This window comes from Aedes aegypti, chromosome 1 (assembly GCF_002204515.2).
Source record: "Aedes aegypti strain LVP_AGWG chromosome 1, AaegL5.0 Primary Assembly, whole genome shotgun sequence".
Taxonomy (NCBI): Eukaryota; Metazoa; Arthropoda; class Insecta; order Diptera; family Culicidae; genus Aedes; species Aedes aegypti.
Window position 1 is genome coordinate 307,558,183 of NC_035107.1, and position 23,110 is coordinate 307,581,292.

A 23,110-nucleotide genomic window follows, 5' to 3' on the forward strand; every position below is an offset into this window, starting at 1 on the left:
GAACTTAAGAGAGTTGCCTGAAGAAAAGATACCAAACCAGAACCAAAAAGTGACTAAGCAAGGTGAAAAAAGACCATTCAGGAAGCAAGAGAATAAAAATAGTCCAAACAGGAGATACAAGTTTTCATATGGAATTTTCAGAGATTCCAGCAAGACATTCCTCCAAAGATCTTTATAAGAGTTTTTTTTTCCGGGCATTACTACATATATACTAGTGACATTACAACAAGTACCATCAGTGCACCAGTACCGCTCATGCCCCTATTTCTGCTCACTAGTGTAAAAATTGATTTTTAGTGTCAAAAACCATCATTTTTCGCACGAATATATTCAAGCAATATTAACAACTTTCAAATTCAGTCGTCTGGCATTATTTTCATTTGATAAAATAATTCATTATATTGAAAACACAAAGCCTCGTGAGCGGTTATTGGATCACTAGATATTTTTGTGTGTTCCAATAACCGCCCATGCAAAAAAAAAATAAACAAAATATTGAAGAAATGTCGATTTTAGTATACAGCATTCTTTATTGCAGTAGTAGCTATGGTTTGACCATAAAACATATCAGGATAAATAACGAAATTCGAAATAATGCATTTTTTAATAAGTTCGTCACGAAAACTGTTTACCGTGAGCGGATATAGGAACACTTAGATGCAGTAACAAATGCAATTAAATATTTTTTTTTTATGAAAGTTGTTCATTTTTTTTATTTGCCACTGATTACCTATACTTGGAGCTACATTGTGACATAAAAATAGTATTGATCGGCTTAACAGTTATTTTACAACAAACACTTGAACACATAACTTCCCTTAAATGAGCGAAATCTGGTGCACTGATGGTGTCCAGGAATTTCAACTGAAGCTGATTCAGATATTTGCCCAAAGTTTCCTTCAGGAATTACTACGAAGATTGCTTCAGGAGTTCATTTGGTGAATTAGAAATTTCTTAGAGAAATTCGCTTAAGATATAAACAAGGATTCAATATGAAACTTTTCTAAGAATAATTCCAGAAATTTCACTTCAACTAGCAATGTCTTCAGGAATTCTTCCAGCGATTTTTTCACAACTCTTTGAAGAAAGTTTTAAGGATACATAACATTTCCCAGAAAACCGCTCCCTGAAATTTAATTTCCCAGAGTGTACCGTTCCTCAGAATTTTATCCCACAGAAAACCAATCCTAAGAGAACACTCAGAACACAATATAGAGGTACCTACACCCTTTTTTCGAAATAGTTTCAACATTTATATGTATGTAATGATCATTAAACATAATAAAAAATCCATCATAGTTATTATCCTTCTTTTCAATTAGGCTGTTTTTCATACTTGTTTTTAATTATGAATCGTGGTTTACGGCTAACCAGCCGAGTGGAAGTTTAACAACTACCGAAAAGCTAAACATTACATATATTTTGCAGTTGGATTAAATGGACATATTGACGTGAAGTTTTGCGGAAAAGTTACACGTCTTCTCAGTGAGAATCGAACTCACGACTCCCTGATCTCTAGTTAGGGCGCGTTACCACTACGCCATGAGCGGACTCATGGACGCAGAAGTTAACCTGAATTCGATTTCAGCTCACCAGTCACGTGGTCCTTTTTCACAAAGTGCACCTTAGAAGAATTAGATGCCCATCCAAACACAACGCTTTCTATTTATATCCAATGCCTAACCCGAGAGCGCATTATTTTTTAGGTAATGAAATAGCACACAACACTAGCCAGCAACTGTACTGGCTGAGGTTTCTATTGTGTGGGCTTCCAATGGGTCAAGTATTTATCGAGCAACGGACTCATGTTCCGTGACCGGTCGTTTGAGAACGTCGCGACCCATTGGAAGCCCACACAATAGGAACCTCAGCAAAATTCCCGAGTATTTCCCTATTTTTATCGGTCATTTACAATTCCAGGGTGTTTTTTCGCTTTTCCAGGATTTCACGGATTGATGGACACCCTGATATAGCCAACCCATCGTCTACTAAGAATGCTTTCAAAATTATGCGCTAACCATGGTTCAGAGCTAATTCCTAGAGAAATGTTTGATCTGTTAGTTTCAACGAGAGATTTTTTGGACAAAAACTATATCTAACCAAAAACAATGATTGCTTCCAAAAATATTCCATTACAAAACAAGCGTCGAGAACTAAACTCAAAAATATCGAAAGGACTTTGCCATATTTCTCACAAAAAAATCTTTGGTAATGGCTGTAAATCTGCAACCATACTACTCGCGGTTTAGTCGAGGTTAAGCTTTGGGAAATAATATGATTGAGGGATCATTCTGTTGACTTTCAACAGAGTGGTATGGGATTTAACTATCGGCCTAATTCACATACATTTCATTTTTATTGTCAACTGATCAAGGCTCGACGAGCAATGAAGAAAAATCATTGAAAGCGACATGTCTGTCATAAATATCGTCCATCTAAGCAAGAGTCCGCTAGTTCTGTGACGTATACGGACAAAGGTTTGGAAGTTGGTGTGCGGCACCATGAAACTTATTAAATACACCAAATCCAGTGGAATTATTTGTTTTTGACCCATCAGTGTAAAACATTCTGTCGCAACTGATGTGACCGAACTTAATTGCCAAAGCTTTGGGAGTGTGCCTTATGATAAAAACTAGAGTTTCCAATTTTCCCGGGATGTCTTCCCGGGAAACGGGAAATAAAATTGCCATTTCCCGGGAAATCCCGGGATCCCGGGAAATTTACAAAAACGTGAATATTAAGCAAATTTGATGAAATTTTCTTTTTTAAATTAATCGTATTTCAATTTGTACCAGTACCAGTAAACTTGTATGATTTTTTTGTGAGTTATTTATTCACGTTTCTCAAACAAAAAATCTGTTGGCTTCGTTTCAAACGCTTGGCTTTAAAACAAGAAAGTCTATATGAGCTCCATAAGTCGATATCTGAGGGGAACATCGACTCATGGAACAGAAATGCTTTGGAATGCTGTTATAGGGAACCATCATAGTAATCATGAAATTTTGTGTTTAGTATGGTTCCATGAGTCGATATCGAGTCATGGAATATCATTTCATTGTAACATTAAGCGAAAGTCCATCTGGAGCTTATTTTTGATCAATCGTATAAAATTCAATTAATATTTACCAACATTGTATCAATCCTCTCAAGCACTATAATACAAACCAAGTAGAGTCTTGTGTTGAAAATGTTGACTACTACATCAATGAAAACTTTATAAGCCCACTCAATTCATGGAAAAGATCCCTCAAAAAATCCATTATTTTGTATAGCATAAAATCTTTTCTGGAAAAACATATTGTCAAAAACGGTATTTATTGTATCAACAATTATTTGATTATAAAAAAAACATATAAATCAACATCGTAATATAACTAGTGAGGACATTGCTTAGAATAATATGAAAAATAAATTGTGCGATGGGTTTTGTTTGAAAATAGAGTTCTTTTCTATTTAATAGAACTGGAAATACGTAAATCCCGGGAAATACGGGAATCCCGGGAAACAGAAAATCATTTCCCGGGAAACGGGAATCCCGGGAAATCTCATTTCCCGGGAAATGTTCCCGGGATTGAAAACTCTAGATAAAAACTACAGCAGAATCAGAGAAGTCAGGGAAGGAACCATGATAGGGGACATTCCAAGAAGGGTTTTGCTCCGGATGGGTCTACCCCGTTTGGTATAATGCCATATGGCATAATTACATCGTTTAGCATAATAGCTGTTCGGCATAATGTCATTTGACATAACGATCGTTTGGCATAATCATTATTGGGCGTAACAGCCGTTTGGCATAACCGTGAAAAACGTTGAATTTGATCAAATTCCTTCCATTAAGCAAAGTGATGAGCTTGAGCTTTATTGGCCGCCCGTGGCTGCTACTCCAGTATCGCCAGATCAACTGCACTTACATAAGGAACCAACCAGATGACTAACAGACACCCTCAGTGTATAAGTGCTGGTGATCTTCTATTTTAGGCATCAATGGCGCCTGCTACGTCGGATTGCAGACCAATGAGAGGAAGGGGAAGGAATTGATGGTGCATTACACTGGCTCCCACAGTAGACCGTATATGCTACTGCTTCTACGCCAGTTAATGCGGGAAGTTGTGGGGCTGGAATAATTTTTATGGCAGAGAGGCTTGGCATAATTTGAAAATGAAGATACTGCAGTGGTGCAGTAATATCCGGGACCATAAAATGCGTCATAAAATATCATGTTGTTTCTTTTTAATCAAAAAGCATGGCATATCTTAGGTGTTGGATAAATATTTGTTTAAAATGCGACATAATATCCAAACGGCTTTATGCCAAATGACGTTTCCTCGCCTATCCTGGGACTTTGAGGGTTAAGGTATTTCTGGAAGAGTTTCTAATAGATTATCTGGAAAGATCTCTGGAGGAATTTTTGGACCAATTCCAATAACTGTTCAAATCAGCGTAGGAACTCCTGGAGTAATTCTTGTGTGGTGTTTCTTAGGAAATATCCTTTAAAACTGTGGAAAAGGTAGCCCATTGCGGACTTTCTTAGAAGTACTCCTGTAGATATCATTGGAAAAATCGGTTTAATACTAAGTGGACAAGTCTGTGAAGATAATTCTCTGGACAAATTTTCAGAGTAATCGCTGTGGAAATTACCAGAGATGGTTGATATCTTGAAAAATTCCTGACCGAATTCCAGGTAAAATTGGTAAGAAATCTATAGAGTAATTTCTAAAGGGATGCCTTTAGGAGCCCCTAAAATTATTTCGGAAAACATATATAGAGATTTTACAACCATAATCACTGAACACTAATCGCGAAGAGTCGCTATAAGTTCCTGGAGCTTTTTGAATTTTGCCCCAGGATTCACTGCAAGCAAAAAACAGGAAAGAAGTGAATTTCGAGACCAATTACACCCGATTCTGTTTTTGCACGGATTTTTTTTACACGGCCGTTTCCATACAATTTTTTCCGCCAAAACCTTATTTTTGCATGAAACGTCGAGAAATGGTGTTACTTTTTTTACACGGTTTTTGAAATTTTGAACTGAAAATTTGTATTGCACGGTACGCATCCCCCGTGCAAAAACAGAATCGGGTGTATTCGGATAAAAAGGAGACTTAAGAGATTATGTATTATAAATAGAAACCTTTTAGAGACTTGCATTCCAAGTCTTCAAAAAGAGACCTGCTACCAGCCTTGGAAAAAATCAACTCAACATACCCGATGTGCTTCAAATCTTTGATGTTCGAAGAATTGAGGGTGGTTACGTCGGTAGTTTTGGCCGAGGAAGCTACGTTGTTCGAATGCGTACTCAGTACCGATAGCCGACCTATGGAATAGCAAAAATTGTCAATCAAAATATTCTTCCAATAAACCTTCTCGTTTCAACTTACCGACAATCTCCTCGGTGGTGGTCGAACAAAGCGTCGTGGTCGTCGAGTTCAGATGGTCCCGGACCGAGTCAATGGTAATGTCCCCGATCGAGCTGGTAATGGTTTCATTGGCGGCTTTGTTGGGAGATGCGTCGTCCCCGCTGCCGACTCCGTTGGTCAGACCGTCACCTGCTGCACCGGTTCCATTGATGGATGTGACCGCAACCGACAAGGGTGAGGACACATCGAAGGTCTTTCCTGCAGCGGCAGGTGCCTCAGCATCTGGTGTTGCCGGCGTTTCCTCAGCTTCGACCGCCTGTTCGGGTTCTTCCTGATCGGCTTGAGACCAATCCTCCAGCTCGATGTAACCGGTGGGCGAAACGATCTTCGAAGTGGACAACGTGATTCGCTGAACCTCAGACGAGGACATCATGTACAGGGCCTCCCCGTGGTTTGTGAAGCACAGCGAAGAGATACCGCTGGAAACATAAAAAAACCGTTCAGTAAATCTTTCAATCAAACACAATCTTTTATTCCTTACTTGATATCCTCCCTTCGGACGGCGGCCGCATTCAGTTGTCGCTTCAGTTCCGGGATCGACAGGACCAAACAGTCGCCTAGGTTCGTCAGACAGAGCAGGCTGATTTCGTAGTGTTTCGTTACTTCGGGAGCGACGGCGGGTTCCGCGGGGTTTGCATTTAGCGCTTCGGCTGATGGGGAACCGGATGCCGGAGCGGATTCGGCGGCTGGAGCCGGAGCTGGGGCAGGTGACCGTGGTCCAGACTTGGATGGGCTGGCCTGGGGATGAGACGCCGGCAGGGTGCACATGAATGTCGCGAACGCTATGCGACGAACCCTGGAATTTGAAGGCATTGTTAGGCGAGTTGCACTTAGCATGTAATATGATTTAGACGAGAAATTGTCGAAGGAGGAGTAATTTTTAATTGTTGTGTCAAAAATAGAATAAAACGAGCTCACCAACAAAGACCAATTTGAATTTTAACCGCGAAATCTAGTTATTACTGATCGAAACAATTTACTATGCTTGTCACTATAAACTACCCATGCTCATGCTGTAAGAATCTTATTTTTCTTCTTGACGAAGTTAGCGTCAAAGTTGCCAGTTTATTATGTGATAAGCACGATGCTTCTCTAGAACCAGGGAGTTGAATTACTAATAGATCCTGGATGATCCGGGAATCCAACCCAGACATCTTCAGCTTTGTTAAGCTTCATAGACGCGGACTTTACCTAACACTTTAGACTAAGAAATAATCAGGCAATCAGTTTTTTTTTTAATTTTTGACATGATTTCTCTACTTTGAAACCTAACAATATTCATCAAAATTCAGGATTTTTTGTAGACAGAATCGAGCGAAACCCGTTCACACTGGAAATTCCATTGATTACTCTCTGTTTTCCAAAATCTTACAGCTCATGAAGTGCCTTTAGGAAGTTTCTTTTAACATCCGCCACCTCCGGATGATCATCGGAAAACATCTTTTTGATAGTTCGATCAGTACGCTCCTCCGGTAGGTCTTTTAGGTAGTTTCTCCGGAAGTTCCTTCCGGCAGTTTTTCTATGAAATTCCTTCTGGTAGTTCTTCCATCCCCCTTCAGGAAGTTGTTTCGGAAAATTCATCCAGAATTTTTTTTCGTGGAGTTCAGGAAGTCCCTTTGAGAAGTTTCTTCACGTAGTTCAATCAGGAGAGGAAGATCCTTCAGGAAATTCTTTCCGGAAGTGTCTTCAGAGAATTCCTTAGGGAAGTTTCTTCAGGAAGTTCCTTCGGAAAGACCAATTTGTGGGCTTCGTGGCCTTGCGGTTAGCGGCTTCAATCGTCTAGGCGTATTGTGCCACGGGGTGTGGGTTCGATTCCCGCTCCAGTCGGTGAAAACTTTTCGTCAAACGAAAAATTCATCACTGGGCTACTGGGTGTTTCGTGTTATCCGTTGCCTAATGTTAGTGATCGTTCAGTCTGTGCAGCCTATGTGCTGAAGACGGTGTAAATTGTCTTTTTAAGATTCTTCAGGAAGTTCCTTCGGAAAGTTTCTTCAGGAAGTTCCTTCGGGGAGCGCCATCAGAGAGTTCTTTCGGGAAGCTTTTTCAGGAAGTTCCTTTAGAAAGTTCCTCTAAAAAGATCCATCAAAAAGTTGCTTCAGGAAATTCCTTCGTGAAGTGTCATCAGAGAATTCCTTAGGGAAGTGTCTTCGGTAAATTCTTTCGGAAAGTTCCTTCAGGAAGTTTCTTCGGGAAGTTCCTCTAGAAATATTCATCAAGAAGTTGCTTCAGGAAATTCCTTCGTGAAGTGTCTTCAGAGAATTTCTTAGGGAAGTTTCTTCAGGAAGTTCCTTCAGAAAGTTCTTCCGGAAAGTTCCTTCTGGAAGTTCCTCTAGAAAGATCCATCAAGAAGTTGTTTCAGGAAATTCCTTCGTGAAGTGACTTCAGAGAATTCCTTAGGGAAGTTTCTTCAGGGAGTTCCTTCGGAAAGTTTCTTCGGGAAGTTCCTTCGAGAAACGCCTTCAGAGAGTTTCGGAAAGATTCTTCAGGAAGTTCCTTCAGGAAGTTCCTTCAGAAAGTTCCTTCGGGAAGTACCTTCAGGAAGTTCCTTCTGGAAATTCCTTCGGAAAATTACTTTAGGAAGCTCCTTTATAAAGTTCCTTCAAAAAGTTCTTTCAGTAAATACCTCCAGGAAGTTCCTTCAGGGATTTGTTTCAGGAAGTTCCATTGAGAAATTGTTTCAGAAAGATCCTTTGGGAAGTTTCTCCAGGAATTTCCATCGGGAAGTTCCTTCGAGAAGTTCCTTCAGGAAGTTCTTTCGAGAAGTTCCTTCGGAAAGTACCTTCAGGAAGTTCCTTCTGGATGTTCCATCAGGAAATTCCTTCTGGAAGTTTTTTCAGCTAGGAAGTTCTTTTAGGGAGTTGTTTCGGGAAGTTCCTTCAGGAAGCTCATCTTGTAAGTTCCTCTAGGAGTATTCTTCCAGGACATTCCTTCTGGAGGTTTCTTCGGAAGATCTTCCGATAGTTCTTCAAGAAAGATCCCTCAAATATTCCTCCAGTGTTTAGAGAAATGCCCTCAAAAATTCCCTCAGGAAGTGCCTTCGGAAGTTTTTTTTATTAGGAAATGCCTACGGAACTTTTGAAAGTTCTTCCAGGAAATTTTCGTAGGAAATTGCGTGAGAAACTGCCAAGACATTTCCAGAGGAAATTCCTAAGGGGATTCAGTAGGAAATTCCAAAGGAAATACCGTAAGGACGCCATTCACCGCTCATTTAACAGCATTTCAACACATAAAATTCTGTCAAAAATTGGTTTTACGATATTTTTCGCAACTTTTTGCGCTAGACGCAAGATAAAACATCTGTTTTTGCAGGAAAGAAGTTGAAATGTGAACAACGTATAATGATACCGAATAACATGTATGCCAATGATACATGTGTAGGGTGCCATTCATCGCTCATCTTAAGTATGAGGCTCTATATACACAATTAGTTGGAATTAATTTACTTCCAATAGCTGGTTGTTATCTTTGTACTATACAACAACAACATATTAAAGCGTGCAGCTAAAGAGCATTTTTCGATCTGCCATAATAAAATCATTGTTCAACTCATGTTTACCGCCTTAAACAGCCTAAAATTATTTTTTATAAATAGTATATAATATTAAATCATATGAATTTCATTCTGATACAATCCATTCTGGTATACTAATACATGTTGATGACTTTTATTGCAAAAATTCGATCAGATTTTTCAAAATAATTCAATGAGCGGTGAATGGAGCGTGAGCGGTGAATGGCGTCCTTACGGTACCGAATAAAATTCCAATAATGAAGGAAATTACCAAAAATATTCCGTTAGAAATTTCAAAGCATATTCCGTAGGAAATTTCAGAGGGAATCCCGTAGGCAACTCCAGAGGTAATTCTAAAAGAAATTCCAAAGGGGCTGTCCATTAATTATGTAAGGGTTTATGGGGGGAGGGGGTGTTTTAGATTTCTTACGTGCCATACAATTTATTTTTAATTTTCATACAAAAAATCTTACCATGGGGGGAGGGGGGGATTAAAAACCCCGAAAATTGTCTTACGTAATTAATGGATCGCCCCAAAGAAATTCTGTAGGAAATTACAAATGAGAATTTCAAAGGAAATTCCGTAGAAAACTCCAAAGAAATTCCGTAGGAAATCCCAGAAAAAAAAATGATGAGTTCTTTCAGAAAGATTTTTCGGATTTACTTCCAGTATTCTTGAAGTTCTTGAGGAAGTGCCTGGGGAAACGCCTTCGGAAATTCCTTCAGGAAGTGCCTACGAAGTTTTTAGAACGTTCCGTAGGAAATTACGTAGCAAATTCTAGAGGAAATTCCTGATGGAACTACCGGAGGAAAATCCGAGAGAAATTTCGAAAGGATCTCCAAAATCAACTTCTAGGAGGAAATTCCGAAAGAGCTTTCGAAGGAAATTCCTTAGAAAATTCCGAAGTAAATTCCGTTAATTTTCAGTATATAAACAGTACTGGAAAAAATATGTGGGAATCGCGAGAAGGATTTCTTGATTAGTTCTGGAGAAATTCCTGAAAATCGTTGAAAACTTCCAGAAATAAACAGTGAAAGAATTTCCGGAAAAAAATAACTGTTACAGGAATTTTGGGGGGAATTTCCACAGGTATTCTTGAGGTAAATGTCTAGAGTCTAGACCAACTACTTGAGGAGTTTTTTTTACGAATTTTCCGAGGAACTTCTGAGGATTACTTGGCAAATCTTAATCTTTTATAGAAATCTGGGAGTGATTACCGAATAATTACCTTGATACATTTCTGGCAGAATTTCTAGGGGAATTTTCGAAGGATTTGATGAAGCATTTTCTGGAGATTTTCCTGTTTTCCGAAGGGATTTCCGAAATTATTTGGAAGCGATCATATTCCTGGATTATCTGGATACCTGTCTTCCGTCTGAGGTAAGTGGACGACAAAGTCGCCAAAATGAACCTTAACCATATTGCCCCGGGTGCCCCGCTGCAAAACTTACTTGCACCGCATTTTTTCACCACCATAATCACTTTCATTAGATCTATCAAAAATACATGCAAAACGATAGGTATTTTCATCGATTCATCTCCAACTCATTTGGACAAGGCAGTTTGTTTCTACGCCAGATCCATCAGAACTTCTAGGTCCAGTTATCCTATTTCAGTTTCTGTTATTGGAGCAGTTTGTATCATGATATTTGAAATAGCATGTTCGGCAAGGTGATATTGTAGCCAAAATTGTATGGATATTTAATGTTGCAGAAACAGGATGTATCATGATACAACTCTGTAGTCTGAACATAGCATTAGCCTAGGTTATCTGGCATGAGCTCTAGTTTGAAGGAAGCTTTACTAAAGAAATTTATAGCTTTAATCTGCAAATGTGCATTAATATTTCAAATGACTCTTAGGGGGCTGGATAGCCGTAGAGGTAAACGCTTCCGCATAAAAATATCATAGAATAGTATGAAACGAGCTCACCAACTATTGATGTTTATTGTTATATTTGTAAAAAATGATTGAGTTTTCTACTGACCTTGCTCCTTCGTGCGCTGTCAGTTTGTACTTGTTGACCGGCTTTAGCTGTGGCAGGGAGAACACCTTGAACTGCTCCTCGGATGCGATCAGGACCTTGTGTGGTCCCGGACCGGGCTTCGACTGGAATTCTAGCGGGACACCATGCTAAAAAGGATCGAATTCGATAAAATTCACGCTGGCTATATATATTTCTCGTAACTCACCTGATCAAACAGAGAGATCGCAATGACCGGGGCACGATGCTTCAGCTGGATCTCCTTGGCCAACACACCGGTGATGGGTTTCGGGGGTGGTACATCTCCTCCATCGACGTTGGCTTCGTTGTTCTGGGCCGGTGGTGGTGGTTGCGGCCGAGGGGGAACATTCAGTATGAACACCGACACGCAACTGGAGTTCGTTCCGGACCACAGCGTGGCGCTCGTGTGCTGCTGATTGGTCAAATACGTTTGCGCAAAGGTCAGACACCGTACCATGGAACCCATTCCGTCGTCCACGGGACGGGCTTCGATCTGTCGTTCAATGGGGCGGGTTTCCGCCGGGGTTGTTGCCTGAGCACTCGGGTTGTTCCGGGTGGAACGTCCCTTGCGCAACCGACGGAATGACTCCCGGAGGGTTTTCTTGAACGACTTACGGCGCGACAGGGTTTCACCTGCACCGGTGAGATCTTGAGGGAGAGAAGTTTATAAAACTGTTCAAAGAATTTATCATGTTCTATCTTACCATTTGGATTCAGCGTGCACTTGTGCAGCACTGGACTCTGGGTGTGATAATCGAACAGCACCAGCCCGTGGGCAGTTCCGGCAGCAACTAAGTTCCACTGGCTTTGCACAGCCGTGCAAGTCACGGCAGCCGGTGGAAGAATCTGCAACACGCTGAACACGTTCACGCCCTCCTGGATCGGTGTGTTTTCCTCCAACAGCTGGCGTTTAACCTTTAGCTGATCGTGTCCCTTCCATACGAAGCCATCGCGGTCGCTTACCAGGTTCATCGTGGAGACCTTCAACGGTCCAGGTTGATCCGGAGACGGTTCAAAATTGGCAATGACCACATTGCCAGCGGTTCCCGCCACGACCAGTGTGCCCGTTATTGGGCACAGCTGAACCTTCTTCACGGCCAAACGCGGATCGTCCGAATACGGATCAAACTGTCCGGCCTTACGGAAGGGAGGTTCTCCTTCGTCCAACTGCTCAGTTGAGGTAGTCAAGTGATTGTCAAAAGGTTCGTCACTGTTGTTGAACAGTGGGGCAGTTTTTACATGTAAAATTGGGCTCAGACAAACGTCGCTGCAGTTCCAGAACTTCACAGAACCGTCTTCGTGACCTGTGATGAGCAGGTCGTATTCCTGTCGTTCTTCTTCGATGGTTTCTGGAAGTAATCCGCCGTCAATCGGCCATGGTTTGGAGCTATAATCCGAAAGCTGAGACTCTCCAGCCCGGACAATTTTCTCGTACAACTCCGGCCTTACACCGGAAACCAGATGATTACAGGTCACGGCCGAGGCATGCAACGAATGTAGATAGGGAACGTTGATCTGTGGAATGGTTTCGTCTGTCAAGTCGTACGCAACCAGTTCTTCTTCCAGTAGGACAACCAAAACTTCAGCCTGCTCGGGGTGTTCGTCGTTGAACGTGACGAAGAAATCGATAACCTTGGAGGTGAAGTCAAAGGCCACTTTCGTTCCATCTCGGCAGTGAACGGATACGCATTGGTGTTCCCCGTAAGCGGATCGCGGCATTCCTCCGGAGAACACCACCAGTTCACACAGTCCTCGCTTTCCACGAATCAATCGGTCTATCGCTTTACACGGATCCGGTCCGTAAGGCACGTATTTCTGATTCTCCGGTGGGATCGCACTGTCCAGATCCCACGTAGCAAAGGAACCATCTCCGTGGTACCAGGTGAACTGTGTGCCACATGGGGAAATGTACAGGCCAACACTCTGTCCATGGCCGGGAGAAATGAACGATTGTTTCACATTGCACGCATCCAAGTCCCACAGCACGGCAAGGCCTCTATTGTACGCAATCAGCAGCTGATTGTGATTGTTTGGCAGTTGCTTTACTGATTCGATCGCCCCTGGATTCAATTTGTAAGATTGGGGTAACTGTTCGAGAACCACATCGTGATAGATGACCGGTTCTCGCACCGAGAAGCTTTTGATATCGAACTGATACACGTTTCCGCCTTCGGTGCCAATCCACACCGTGTCCTTCATATAAGAACAACACAAAGATGAAATCTTTTTGAGCTTACCGTCGAAGGGAAGCGTCTTGATGGGAACGAGCACCGTTCCGGTGGGTTCCCACAGGATCAACTGATTCGATGCCGTCAGCGACAGGAGTCGGCCACTTCCGGGGATCCATTCCAGCAGCTGAACAATCGAATCGGAAGCATTTGTTGTGGCTGGATGTTGACCGTAGAACTCGACGCCGGGCCGGCCAAACACCTTGATGATGCCACTGTTGGTTCCGATGGCCATCAATCTGCTGATCGGGTCGTACGCCACGGCCGATGGTTTGTGCGGGAAGCCATGCTGAGCCGTCTGGGGAAGGAAGAGATGGGAAATGGGTTAATACAAGTTAAACTCTCTATGGTGAAGGCATGCTTTAGATAGCAAGGTGGAGCCAAAATTGGACCTTAGTGGAATTTCTAGAAAACTAACAGTTAAGGTGATTATAGAACGAAACCACACCTCAAATTTTCAAGAGCACAAGACTTGAGAACCAAACAGCGCTCCGCGTTGAAAATCTATCCCAATGGTTCCCACCAGCAAGTGAGCAATTTGATTGATTTTCAACGTGAACTGTTGTCAGATTCTCTCGTCTTGTGCACTTGAAAATCCAATGTTTGACTTCCTTTTATAATCACCTTAAAAATATATGAATACCACACAGTGGACCTGTAACATATTGGCTACAATTTTTCTGAACAAACTTGTGTCAACATATTTACCCACTTTTAGTTATAACAGTTTCAAAAATGATTGTCGTAGGGTAGCGGTGCCATTAGTGGACTACCTAAGCAATACAAATTCATAACATTATAACGAAAAGCCTTAAAAGAGATCTTTTGACGTCAACAGAAAAAATGTAACATATTTTATATGGAAAAATAATGTTTTGGGCTTAAAATCCTTCTGGAATTCTTCTAAAAATGCCTCTGTGATTTTTTTTGTCAATATCGTTATACTTCTAGGACTCTTCCGAAAATCATATTGGAATTCTTCCCTTCTATATTTTTGGATGAATCTTTCGGAAAACCTTATGGAATTCTTTCAAACATCTTTCTGAGGATCCTCTGAAAACTTTCTACTAGATATTTTTCCAAGATTTTTTCATAAGTTACGTGTGATTATTATTTCGAGTTTTTTCGAAACAGTTCGGAATGGAGAGCTTCAAAATATCTTTCAAAGCTACCTCCGATTTTTTTTCTGGAATTTTACCTGCTCTTCATCCAGAAATACCATATCATCCAGATATCATTCACGGATTCTATTGAGAGTTTTCGAGGGATTCTTACGTAAATCGATTTGGTATACTTTCGGAAATACCATTGGGTTGTTCAGAAGAGTCCTATTCCGAATATATTTTTGGAATTCTTCTGAAAATCCTTCTGGGAATTTCTTTTGGATTGGAGAAGGATTTCCGGAAGAATTACGGAATGATTTGCGAATGAATCAAGGAGAGAATTCTGAATGAATTCTAGAAAAAATACTTAAGGATTTTCGTGAAAATCTGAGAGAGTCCCACGAGGGTTTTAGGAAGAATTGCAAATCGATTTCTGGATGTATTTCATAGTGATATTGAAAAGAATCCCAAAATTATTTCTGAAGAATCCCTGTGAGATTTTCAGGAAATTTCCAGGGTTTTTGAAAAAAATCATAAAGACATCCGGAAGAATTCTATGAAATTTTCCTTAATAATTCCGGAACGAAGTCCGGAAGAACTTCAGAAAGATTTACGGAAGAATTTCAAACGGAATTTCCGGAACTATTTCAGAGCAACTTTCATAAGATTGTTAGAAAGATTTCAGAATGAATCTCAGTAGTGTCGTAAAGTTTTCTTAAGTTGATATAGAACGAAGCCACACCTCAAATTTTCAATAGCACAGGACTCGAGAATCAATCAGCGCTCCACGTTGAAAATTTATCCTATTGGTCACCACCAGTAAGCAAGTAATTTGATTGATTTTCAACGCGAACTGTTGTCAGATTCTCCAGTCTTGTGCATTTGAAAATTCGCAGTTTGACTTCGTTTTATATTCACCTTAAGGGGTTTCCATTTGAGAGGGATTTTCTGAAAGATTCCACCAAGGATTTTAGAAAATTTTCAAGGAAATCAACTGATAAATCACAGAAAAAATCAAGCATATTTCCCGAAGAATTACAGAGAGACTGTATCATAATATCAGAATTCCAAAAGGATATATAAAAATATGAAATGTATAAAATTTCCCAAAAAGATTTCTTTAAAAACTAAAACAGGATTTCCGTTAGAATTGAAGGATAAAAAAAGCCAGAAGGATTTCCAAACAATTTCTGAGTAGTTTTCGGAAGAAATTCTGAGAAACTTCTTGAAAAATTTCGGATGGATTTCCATAAGAAAAGATTGTTAAATAAATCCACGGGATATCTGGAAGAAATTCAACAAGATTTCCGGAAGTATTCCATAGGGATTTTCGCTAGAACCCAAAGAATTTGAATGAAATAATCTGACAGCGAAAGAATAGATTTTTTATAGCTTCAGACGGATTTTCGAAAGAATCCCAGAAGAATCGAAATAATCCTGAGATAATCTAAGAGGGATATCCAAAAAAGTCCCAGGCACATTCACGAAACAAGTACTGACGGATTTGTGGAAAAAATCTGAGTGTTTACTCAATATAATAATTTCGGATGGGTTTCCGGAAAAACCACGAAGGATTTTTGTAATAAACTCCGAAAGATTTCTGGAAAAAATTTCAGAAGATATTCAGAGAAGAGTCTAAGATCTCAATAAAAAACTCCATCTCTCTAAAAACAAATCATAGAAACATTATCGGCAGAACTTCAGGGAAATTTTACGGAAGAAACCCGGAAGGATTTCCATCAACATCCAAGAGAAAGTCCCAGGAAGATTTTGGGAAGAATCACAGAGCGATCAGAGCGATAACTATAGTAATTTCAGAAGGATTTCCGAAAGAAAATAAGAGGTATGTTTTTGGAAGAATCACAGAGGAATTCTTGGAAGATTTTCTGAAAGATTATCTGTAGTATCGTAAAGAAATTACAAGATGAATCCCAGAAGCATTTCCGGAAGAATCCTTAAAGGATTCAATGAGTATCGTCGGAAGAATTTCAGAGAGATTTTTGGGATAATCCAAAAGAAGTTTACGGAAGAACTGATGAGGTACTCCAGGAAGAAACTCAGTGAGATTTTCCGAAGAATCCTCAGGAGAATTGTCATTGATGTCTAGATATTACATCAGAAGTTTCTTTAGTGATTCCATCTGGAACTCCTCCAGGGAAGAATTTCTTTTAGGGATTTCATTAGAAGTTCCATAAGATATTCCATCTGGAATTACTACAGGAATTCTATCAAAATTTTCTCTAGGGATTCCATCAGGAGTTCCACTAAGTCTTAAAACACGAGTTTCTCCAGAGATTCCAGAGTTCATACAGGAATTACATCAGAAATTTTCCTAGTGATTGCGATAGGAGTTCCTCCTGGGATTCCATCAGGAGTTCCTTCAGAGATTCCACCTGAAATTCTTACAAGAGTTATTTCAAAAGTTTTTCTAGTTTTTCTGCACCTGGAGTTCCTTTAGAGATTATATCAGAAGTTCTTCAAGGAATTTCTTCTTGGGATTTTATAAAGAGTTCCATCTGGCATATAATCAGTATTCCCATCAGGGATTTTATCAGGAGTTTCTATAGGGATCCATTCATGAGTTCCTTCAAAAATTCCATTAGGAGTTCTTCCAAGGATTCCATCAGAAGTTCTTCTAGGAATTGCATCAGAAGTTCTAGGGTTTTCATCAGAAGCTCCTTCAGGAATTCCACTAGGAGTTCGTTCTACCTGTAATTTCTATAGTAATTCTATCAAAAGTTTCTCTAGGGATTCCATCAGGAATCAAATCAGAAGTTCTTCCAAGGATTCTATCAAAAATTTCTCTTGGGATTTCATTAGGACTTCTTGCAGGGATTCCATTAGAAGTTTTTCCATGGATTCCATTGGAAACACTTCTAAGATTTCATGAACACCTTCTGGGATTCCATAAGAAAGAAAGAATTCTGCGTAGGATTGAATTAGACATTCTTCCTTTCTCTACTCTAGGTATTCGGGAAACTTCTACAAGATTCAAAAGCATTATTCCTCCAGGAATTCCACTGATATTTACTCACAGGATTAAACAAAAAAAATCTCTGAGCGCCTTCAGGTTGAATCCCCGAGTTATTTCAACTGTTAATAATTAAGATTTTTTGGAAAATTTCTAGAAAAATCAATGGAGTAATTTGTTGAGAAATCCTTGGAGCAATCGCCAAAGAAATTACTGGAGAAATTCCCATAGAATCCCCAGGAGAAATTCCTTAGTATATCTCTGGAAGAACTTTTGAAGCAAACCCTGAAGGAGTTCCTAAAGGATGAAGATAGTTTTGTGCCAAGAATACTTTTTACTAGCCATTGCAGCCCACAGACGACTCGAACAGTTTGACCAACATTGACTCCGCCCCCAGGTGGATACAAAATCAAAAAAGTCACGCATAACTTATAATCTCGCCCTAAAAGCTATTGGTAACCAAGGAGGAGTTCCTCTAGAGATTACATCAGATGTTTCTTCAGTGATTCCACCTGGATGTCCTCCAGGGATTACAGCAGAAGACTTCATTAGAATATCCTTAGATACTCCAGGGATTCTATCAAAATTTTCTCTAAGCATTCCATAAAGAGTTCCCCTAAGTCTTTCAACAGAAGTTTCTCCAGAGATTCCATTAGGAGTTCCTTCAGAGATTTCACCTGGAATGCCTACAGGACTTCTTTCAAAAGTTTTTCTAGGGATTACATCAGCAGTTCCTTCGGAGATTGCACCTGGAATTCCTCTAGAGAGGAGTTCTTCAGGAACTCCATCTGGATTTCTTCTTGGGGTTTTATAAGGAGTTTCACCAAGTTTATTATCTGGAATCCCACCAGGGATCCAATCAGGAGTTCTTCCAGGGATTACATCAGAATTTCTTCTAGGAATTCCAGGATTCTAACATGAACACCTTCTGGGATTCCATCGGAAATTCTGTCAAGAATTCTGCGTAGAATTGAACTATAATTTTTTCTTTTCTCTACTCTAGGTAGGGAGCCGGATTCTATTCGTGGCAAAAATTTTGAATTTTAGCGTTACGTAATAAATGGATGCCGCCAAAGATGATTCCTCCAGGAATTCCACTGATATTTACTCAGAAAATTAAACAAAAAAATAGTCTCTGTATGCCTTCAGGTAGAATCCCCGAGCTATTTCAATCGTTAACTGTCTGGAAGATTTTTATGGAACATTTCTTCAGAAATCCTTGGAGGAATCATCAAAGAAATCACTGGAGAAATTCTTTAATACATCTCTGGAAGAACTTCTAGATCAATCCCTGAGGGAGTTCCTAAGAGAATTCTCTAAGGTTATTCCTGGTGGAATCCTTGGATAAAATCCTGCAAGAAATACTGGAAGGAATTGATGGATATGGAATCTTTGGTAGATTCTTGAAGTAATTCCTGAGGAAATCCTAGGACGGATGCCTCGTAGGGCTCCTGCAGGGATACCAGGAAGAATCTTTGAAGGAAACATTGGAGGAATTTATACAAGAATTCCTTAGAAGAATCCCGGGAGGATAACCTGGAGGAACCAGTCAAAACATTGTAAGTTGAATCTCTGAAGGAATTCCTAGTGAAATCCCGTGAAGGAAGTTTTGGTGAATTCTTTTGCAGGATTTCTTGTGGAATCCCTGTTGGCTTCCTGTTGGAATCCTTGCAGGTATTCTTGATAGAATCCCTGGAGGAATTCCTTGATGAATCCTTGGATAAATGCTGGATAAGAGTTTCTAGAGAAAATCTCTGCATATATTTTTGTAGGATTTTTTAAAGGACTTTCTAGAGAACATCCTGTAGAGATCCTTGTTTGGATTAATAACTTAAGGCTTTTTTGTGCAGGGATCCCTAGGTAAACCACTAGAAGAATTACTGGAAGATTTTTGATATAAGCAAATCCTGGTGGAATTTTTGATGGAATTTATGTAGAAATAACTTTTAAAGCATTCCCTGAAGGAGTTCCTTAAGGATTCTCTAAGGTTATTCCTGGTGGATTCCTTGGAAAAAACCCTGCAAGAAATACTGAAAGAATTGATGGATATGAAATCTACAAAATAATTTCCGGTAGATTCTTGAAGTAATTCCCAGAACGAATGTCCCTTCGGGGATATCAACAAGAATCTTTGAAGGAAACATTGGAGGCATTTTTATATGAGAATTTATTGAACAGTCTTTAGAAGAATCCCGGGAGGATAACCTGGGGGAACCTGTCAAAACATTGTAAGCGGAATCTCTGAAGGAATTCCTGGTGGAATCCCGTGCAGGAGGTTTTGCAGTATTTCGTGAGGAATCCCTGGAGGAATTCTTGATAGAATCCCTGGAGGAATTCCTTTATAATCCTTGGGTAAATACTGGGTAGAATCACTGTAAGAGCTCCCAGACTAAATCTCTGCATGTATTTTTATAGCAATTTTTGAAGGAATTTCTAGAGAAAATCGTGTTGAAACCTCTGTTTTTATTAATCGCTGAAGGATTTTTTGTGCAGGAATTCCTAGGTAGATTTTTGATATGAGCAATTCTTGGTGTCATTTTTGAAGGATTTCCTGTAATAATTTCTTGAGAGGGCTTCATTTTGCAAACTCTTCAAGAGTTTCTAGAGGAATTCCTGGTGGAATCGCAAGAAAAGAATCCTGAAAAAGTCTGTTTAGGGATTCCTGAAGTTTTGCTGAAGGAATTCCTAATTAAATCTTTGGAAGATTTTTTAATGGAATAAATGAATTTGATGGAATCACTGACGAAATCCCTTGGGGAGTTTTTGGAAAAAATACTAGAAACAATCGCTGAATAAATTCCTGGTGGATGACCCCTAGGAGGTAGACCTAAAAAAACGTCCTGGTAAAACCCCTGGGGAAATTTCTTATGATGAATTTCTTGAGGGATCCCATGAGAAGTTTCTGAAAGAATTCGTGATGTGTTGTGGATGAAAAGGATTTTGATTGGGTTTTGAAATGAGCTAAAATACTCAAAAAGAAACTTTTATCATAGTGCCGGCCGGCTGTTAGTCGACAGATCTTGCGGTCTCCGAATCGGCGTCATCCCCCATAAAAGGCAGTTTGGGAGGTTACACACGTCTGAAAGGCGGTGACATGTGTGCGCTTTCACAAGCGTACCATTTAAGGAAATCTGGGGTAAGCATGAATTGGGCTGGGACTCAATTGTAGGGGAGAGCGAGCGGAGACAAAGGTGCGGAACTAGACGGTGATCGTCGAGTAAGCGAGCGATCGCTCCGAGATTAAGTTGTAGCTGTCATAAATCTGCTGCGAAGCAACAAGTTAAGTCGCTGGAAGTGGGCGAAGCAAAAATACCGCTCCAATAAACTGTCGAGGAAGGAAGGAAGGATGGAAGATAGGAAATGTTGGGTACACAATATGTTTTTGTTTGGCTAGGTGCGGCCCGGCATGGTGACGATAATTATAACACTTGTAATTATTTTGAGTGCTTTTCTGCAACAAGACTGATAAGAAAAAGGGGTGACCTTATTGGCGAACGTCGTATTATATTCCCGGCCGGGTGATATCAACTGTGCCGGTTGAATCATGACGAATTGAATGTTTCAGGAAATCAATCCGGGAACTTACAGATTTGTAAATAGTTCGTCATATGATTTTTCAAATGGGGACCGTTTAGAATATGGTGCTTGCACGGTATTTCGTAATTTCGTACATCAGCTCCAGCGTTTTTGTGTATTGTAAAACTATATCTTCGTCGGAATAGAGCGAAGCTTTTCTTGTCCCTATAACGATTAAAATTCCTAGCCAAACACTACTAGTCTAACTCTGTCTCTACCCGCAACCATACACCACAGCTGCCTTTACTGCTGTGCGATCGATTCCAATGAGCTCATATCGAGTCTAATAGTGTTACAGTAAAACCATGTTTAGAAGTTATGTCGTAGGGTATCAAAATGTTAAAGTAATTTATCGTAGCCCATTAAGCGTAAGATTTATTGATGTTATCATTCAATCAATCTGTAATGCACCATTCAGATTCCAAATTATCAAACTTATTGCAATATCTAAAAGCAAATAAGGAGTGTAACTTCTTTCATCGCCCGCCTTTTCTCGCAGCCGCGGCGTAATCACTCAATATGGCCAAAATAGCCAAAAAACAACCTGCCTGCAATGAACATTTTTGTTTGCACGATCCAACAGCAAACAAACCGTAAAAGCACACCTGTTTCCATCGCGTCAGAAACGCTTCCCCAATATCAATTAATTGGACGGTAATCTCCTCTTCCGCTTCTAAGACCCACCCTCGCTCGCCACCAACCAGGGGGGTGTTAAATGGATGCTTTAATTATCGAGCAACTAATTAAACTCTCCTCACAGCATCATCTCATCATCTTTCCACTCTCGGATTTGCTTCCATTCGGTAGACTCTTCCCGCGAAAATGAAAAAGAACTGGCACCAGCAGACATCAGCGGTGCATTTACGCATCTCATTTGGGTTAAAGCCTGCCCGGCTAGCTAGCGCCCCACAAACAGTTATTTTATTACAAGCCGAGTGTGGAACGATATCGATCGATATAAACCGAGTATGAATCTAATATCGTTCTGTTGGGAACAGGTGAAGTTTTTTTTTATTCTTTATTAGCATTATTCCAAACATTACATTTATTTCTTATATCTTGGTGTTCTATGTTAGACAACACTATTATCCTTATATGGTATAACAAAATTGAGCTTTTATTAACATATTGTTAACAACGTATTGCATTTCATTTGCCGTATAACAGTTACGAATTTTTACAGGTGAGTTGATTTCACCAGCTTATAAGAGAAAAAAAAAACATTATTTTATTTGACATTTGTTCCAACGTTTCAACATTGGATATTCTATGTAACTCATTAGAAATACCAGGGAGGAAGCTCAAGAATCATTTTCAAAATTTTATTTTGAATCCTCTGCAGAGCTTCCTTCCTGGTATTACAACAGCTAGTCCATATTGGTGCAGCATACAACATGGCTGGCCTGAAAAATTGTTTGAAGATCAAAGGCTTGTTCTTAAGACAAAGTTACGATCTACTGTTAATAAGTGGATAAAGACATTTTTTATATTGTTACATTTGGCTTGAATGCCCTCAATGTTATTTTTGAAAGTTAAATTTTAATCAAGCATGAGCCATAGATACTTAACCCGTATAGGCCTGAGTGGAAGCAAAAATACTGAAACCCTCACCGCTAAGCGAATTCTTAACGGATGCAAATGATTTTTTTTTCAGTTCAGTGGTCCACATATCTAGTTTCTAGAAGTGGCCAGAGAAACTCGGAAATATGTCTGTGGCCGGAGTTATTCCGGTGGGTTACTGGGTCAAGTCGGGTAAAAAAAGCAATTTTTTGGGACATGCAAAGATACCTTTATTTATTTGCAATGACAATCATTTGAATTTGCATAAATCATTAAGATCTGATATTCAACATTATAAATGAAGAGTTTTGCACCGTTTAAAATATACCAGATGTGGCCATTTGGACGTAATGCCCGAAAGAACCGGCTGTAGATTTGTTGGATACTAAACCGTTTCAATTCTCGAAAAGTAGAAATCAAACATAATTTTGCACTAAAATGCGTTCCCATGATCTTGACACAGATGTTCAGATACAAATTGGCCACTTTATCGTAAGTTTGAGGCGTCCCGGGACTCGAAAATGATCATTTATAGGATTAATCAAATGCAAAACTCATAGTTATCCAATTTAATCGTTTCTCAAAAAGTTTACACTGATGCAATTTTCTTAAAATTCCGTCATGTAGTGGTCACATTATAGCCGATTCCGGAAATTATCTGTGACTTGAAATTTGCCTACCTTGAGGGGCACAATTATACTGTACCCTTCTCCCCCGACCTGACCCAGTGATCCACCG

General features: G+C 39.9%; 1 protein-coding gene across 6 annotated transcripts in view; it reads right to left on the minus strand.

Moving 5' to 3' along the window:
* The window catches only part of LOC5572601 (protein lethal(2) giant larvae), a 93,190-nt gene that overhangs the window by 1,423 nt on the left and 68,657 nt on the right, over positions 1-23,110 (minus strand). For all 6 annotated transcript variants that reach the window (XM_001654062.2, XM_021838475.1, XM_021838476.1 and 3 more), the window contains 6 exons: positions 11,639-13,460; positions 11,122-11,582; positions 10,917-11,062; positions 5,899-6,213; positions 5,379-5,836; positions 5,206-5,314 (listed from right to left, as the gene is read on the minus strand). In XM_001654062.2, coding sequence (XP_001654112.2) covers positions 5,206-5,314; positions 5,379-5,836; positions 5,899-6,213; positions 10,917-11,062; positions 11,122-11,582; positions 11,639-13,460 — 3,311 coding nt within the window. The remainder of the gene's footprint in view (positions 1-5,205; positions 5,315-5,378; positions 5,837-5,898; positions 6,214-10,916; positions 11,063-11,121; positions 11,583-11,638; positions 13,461-23,110) is intronic.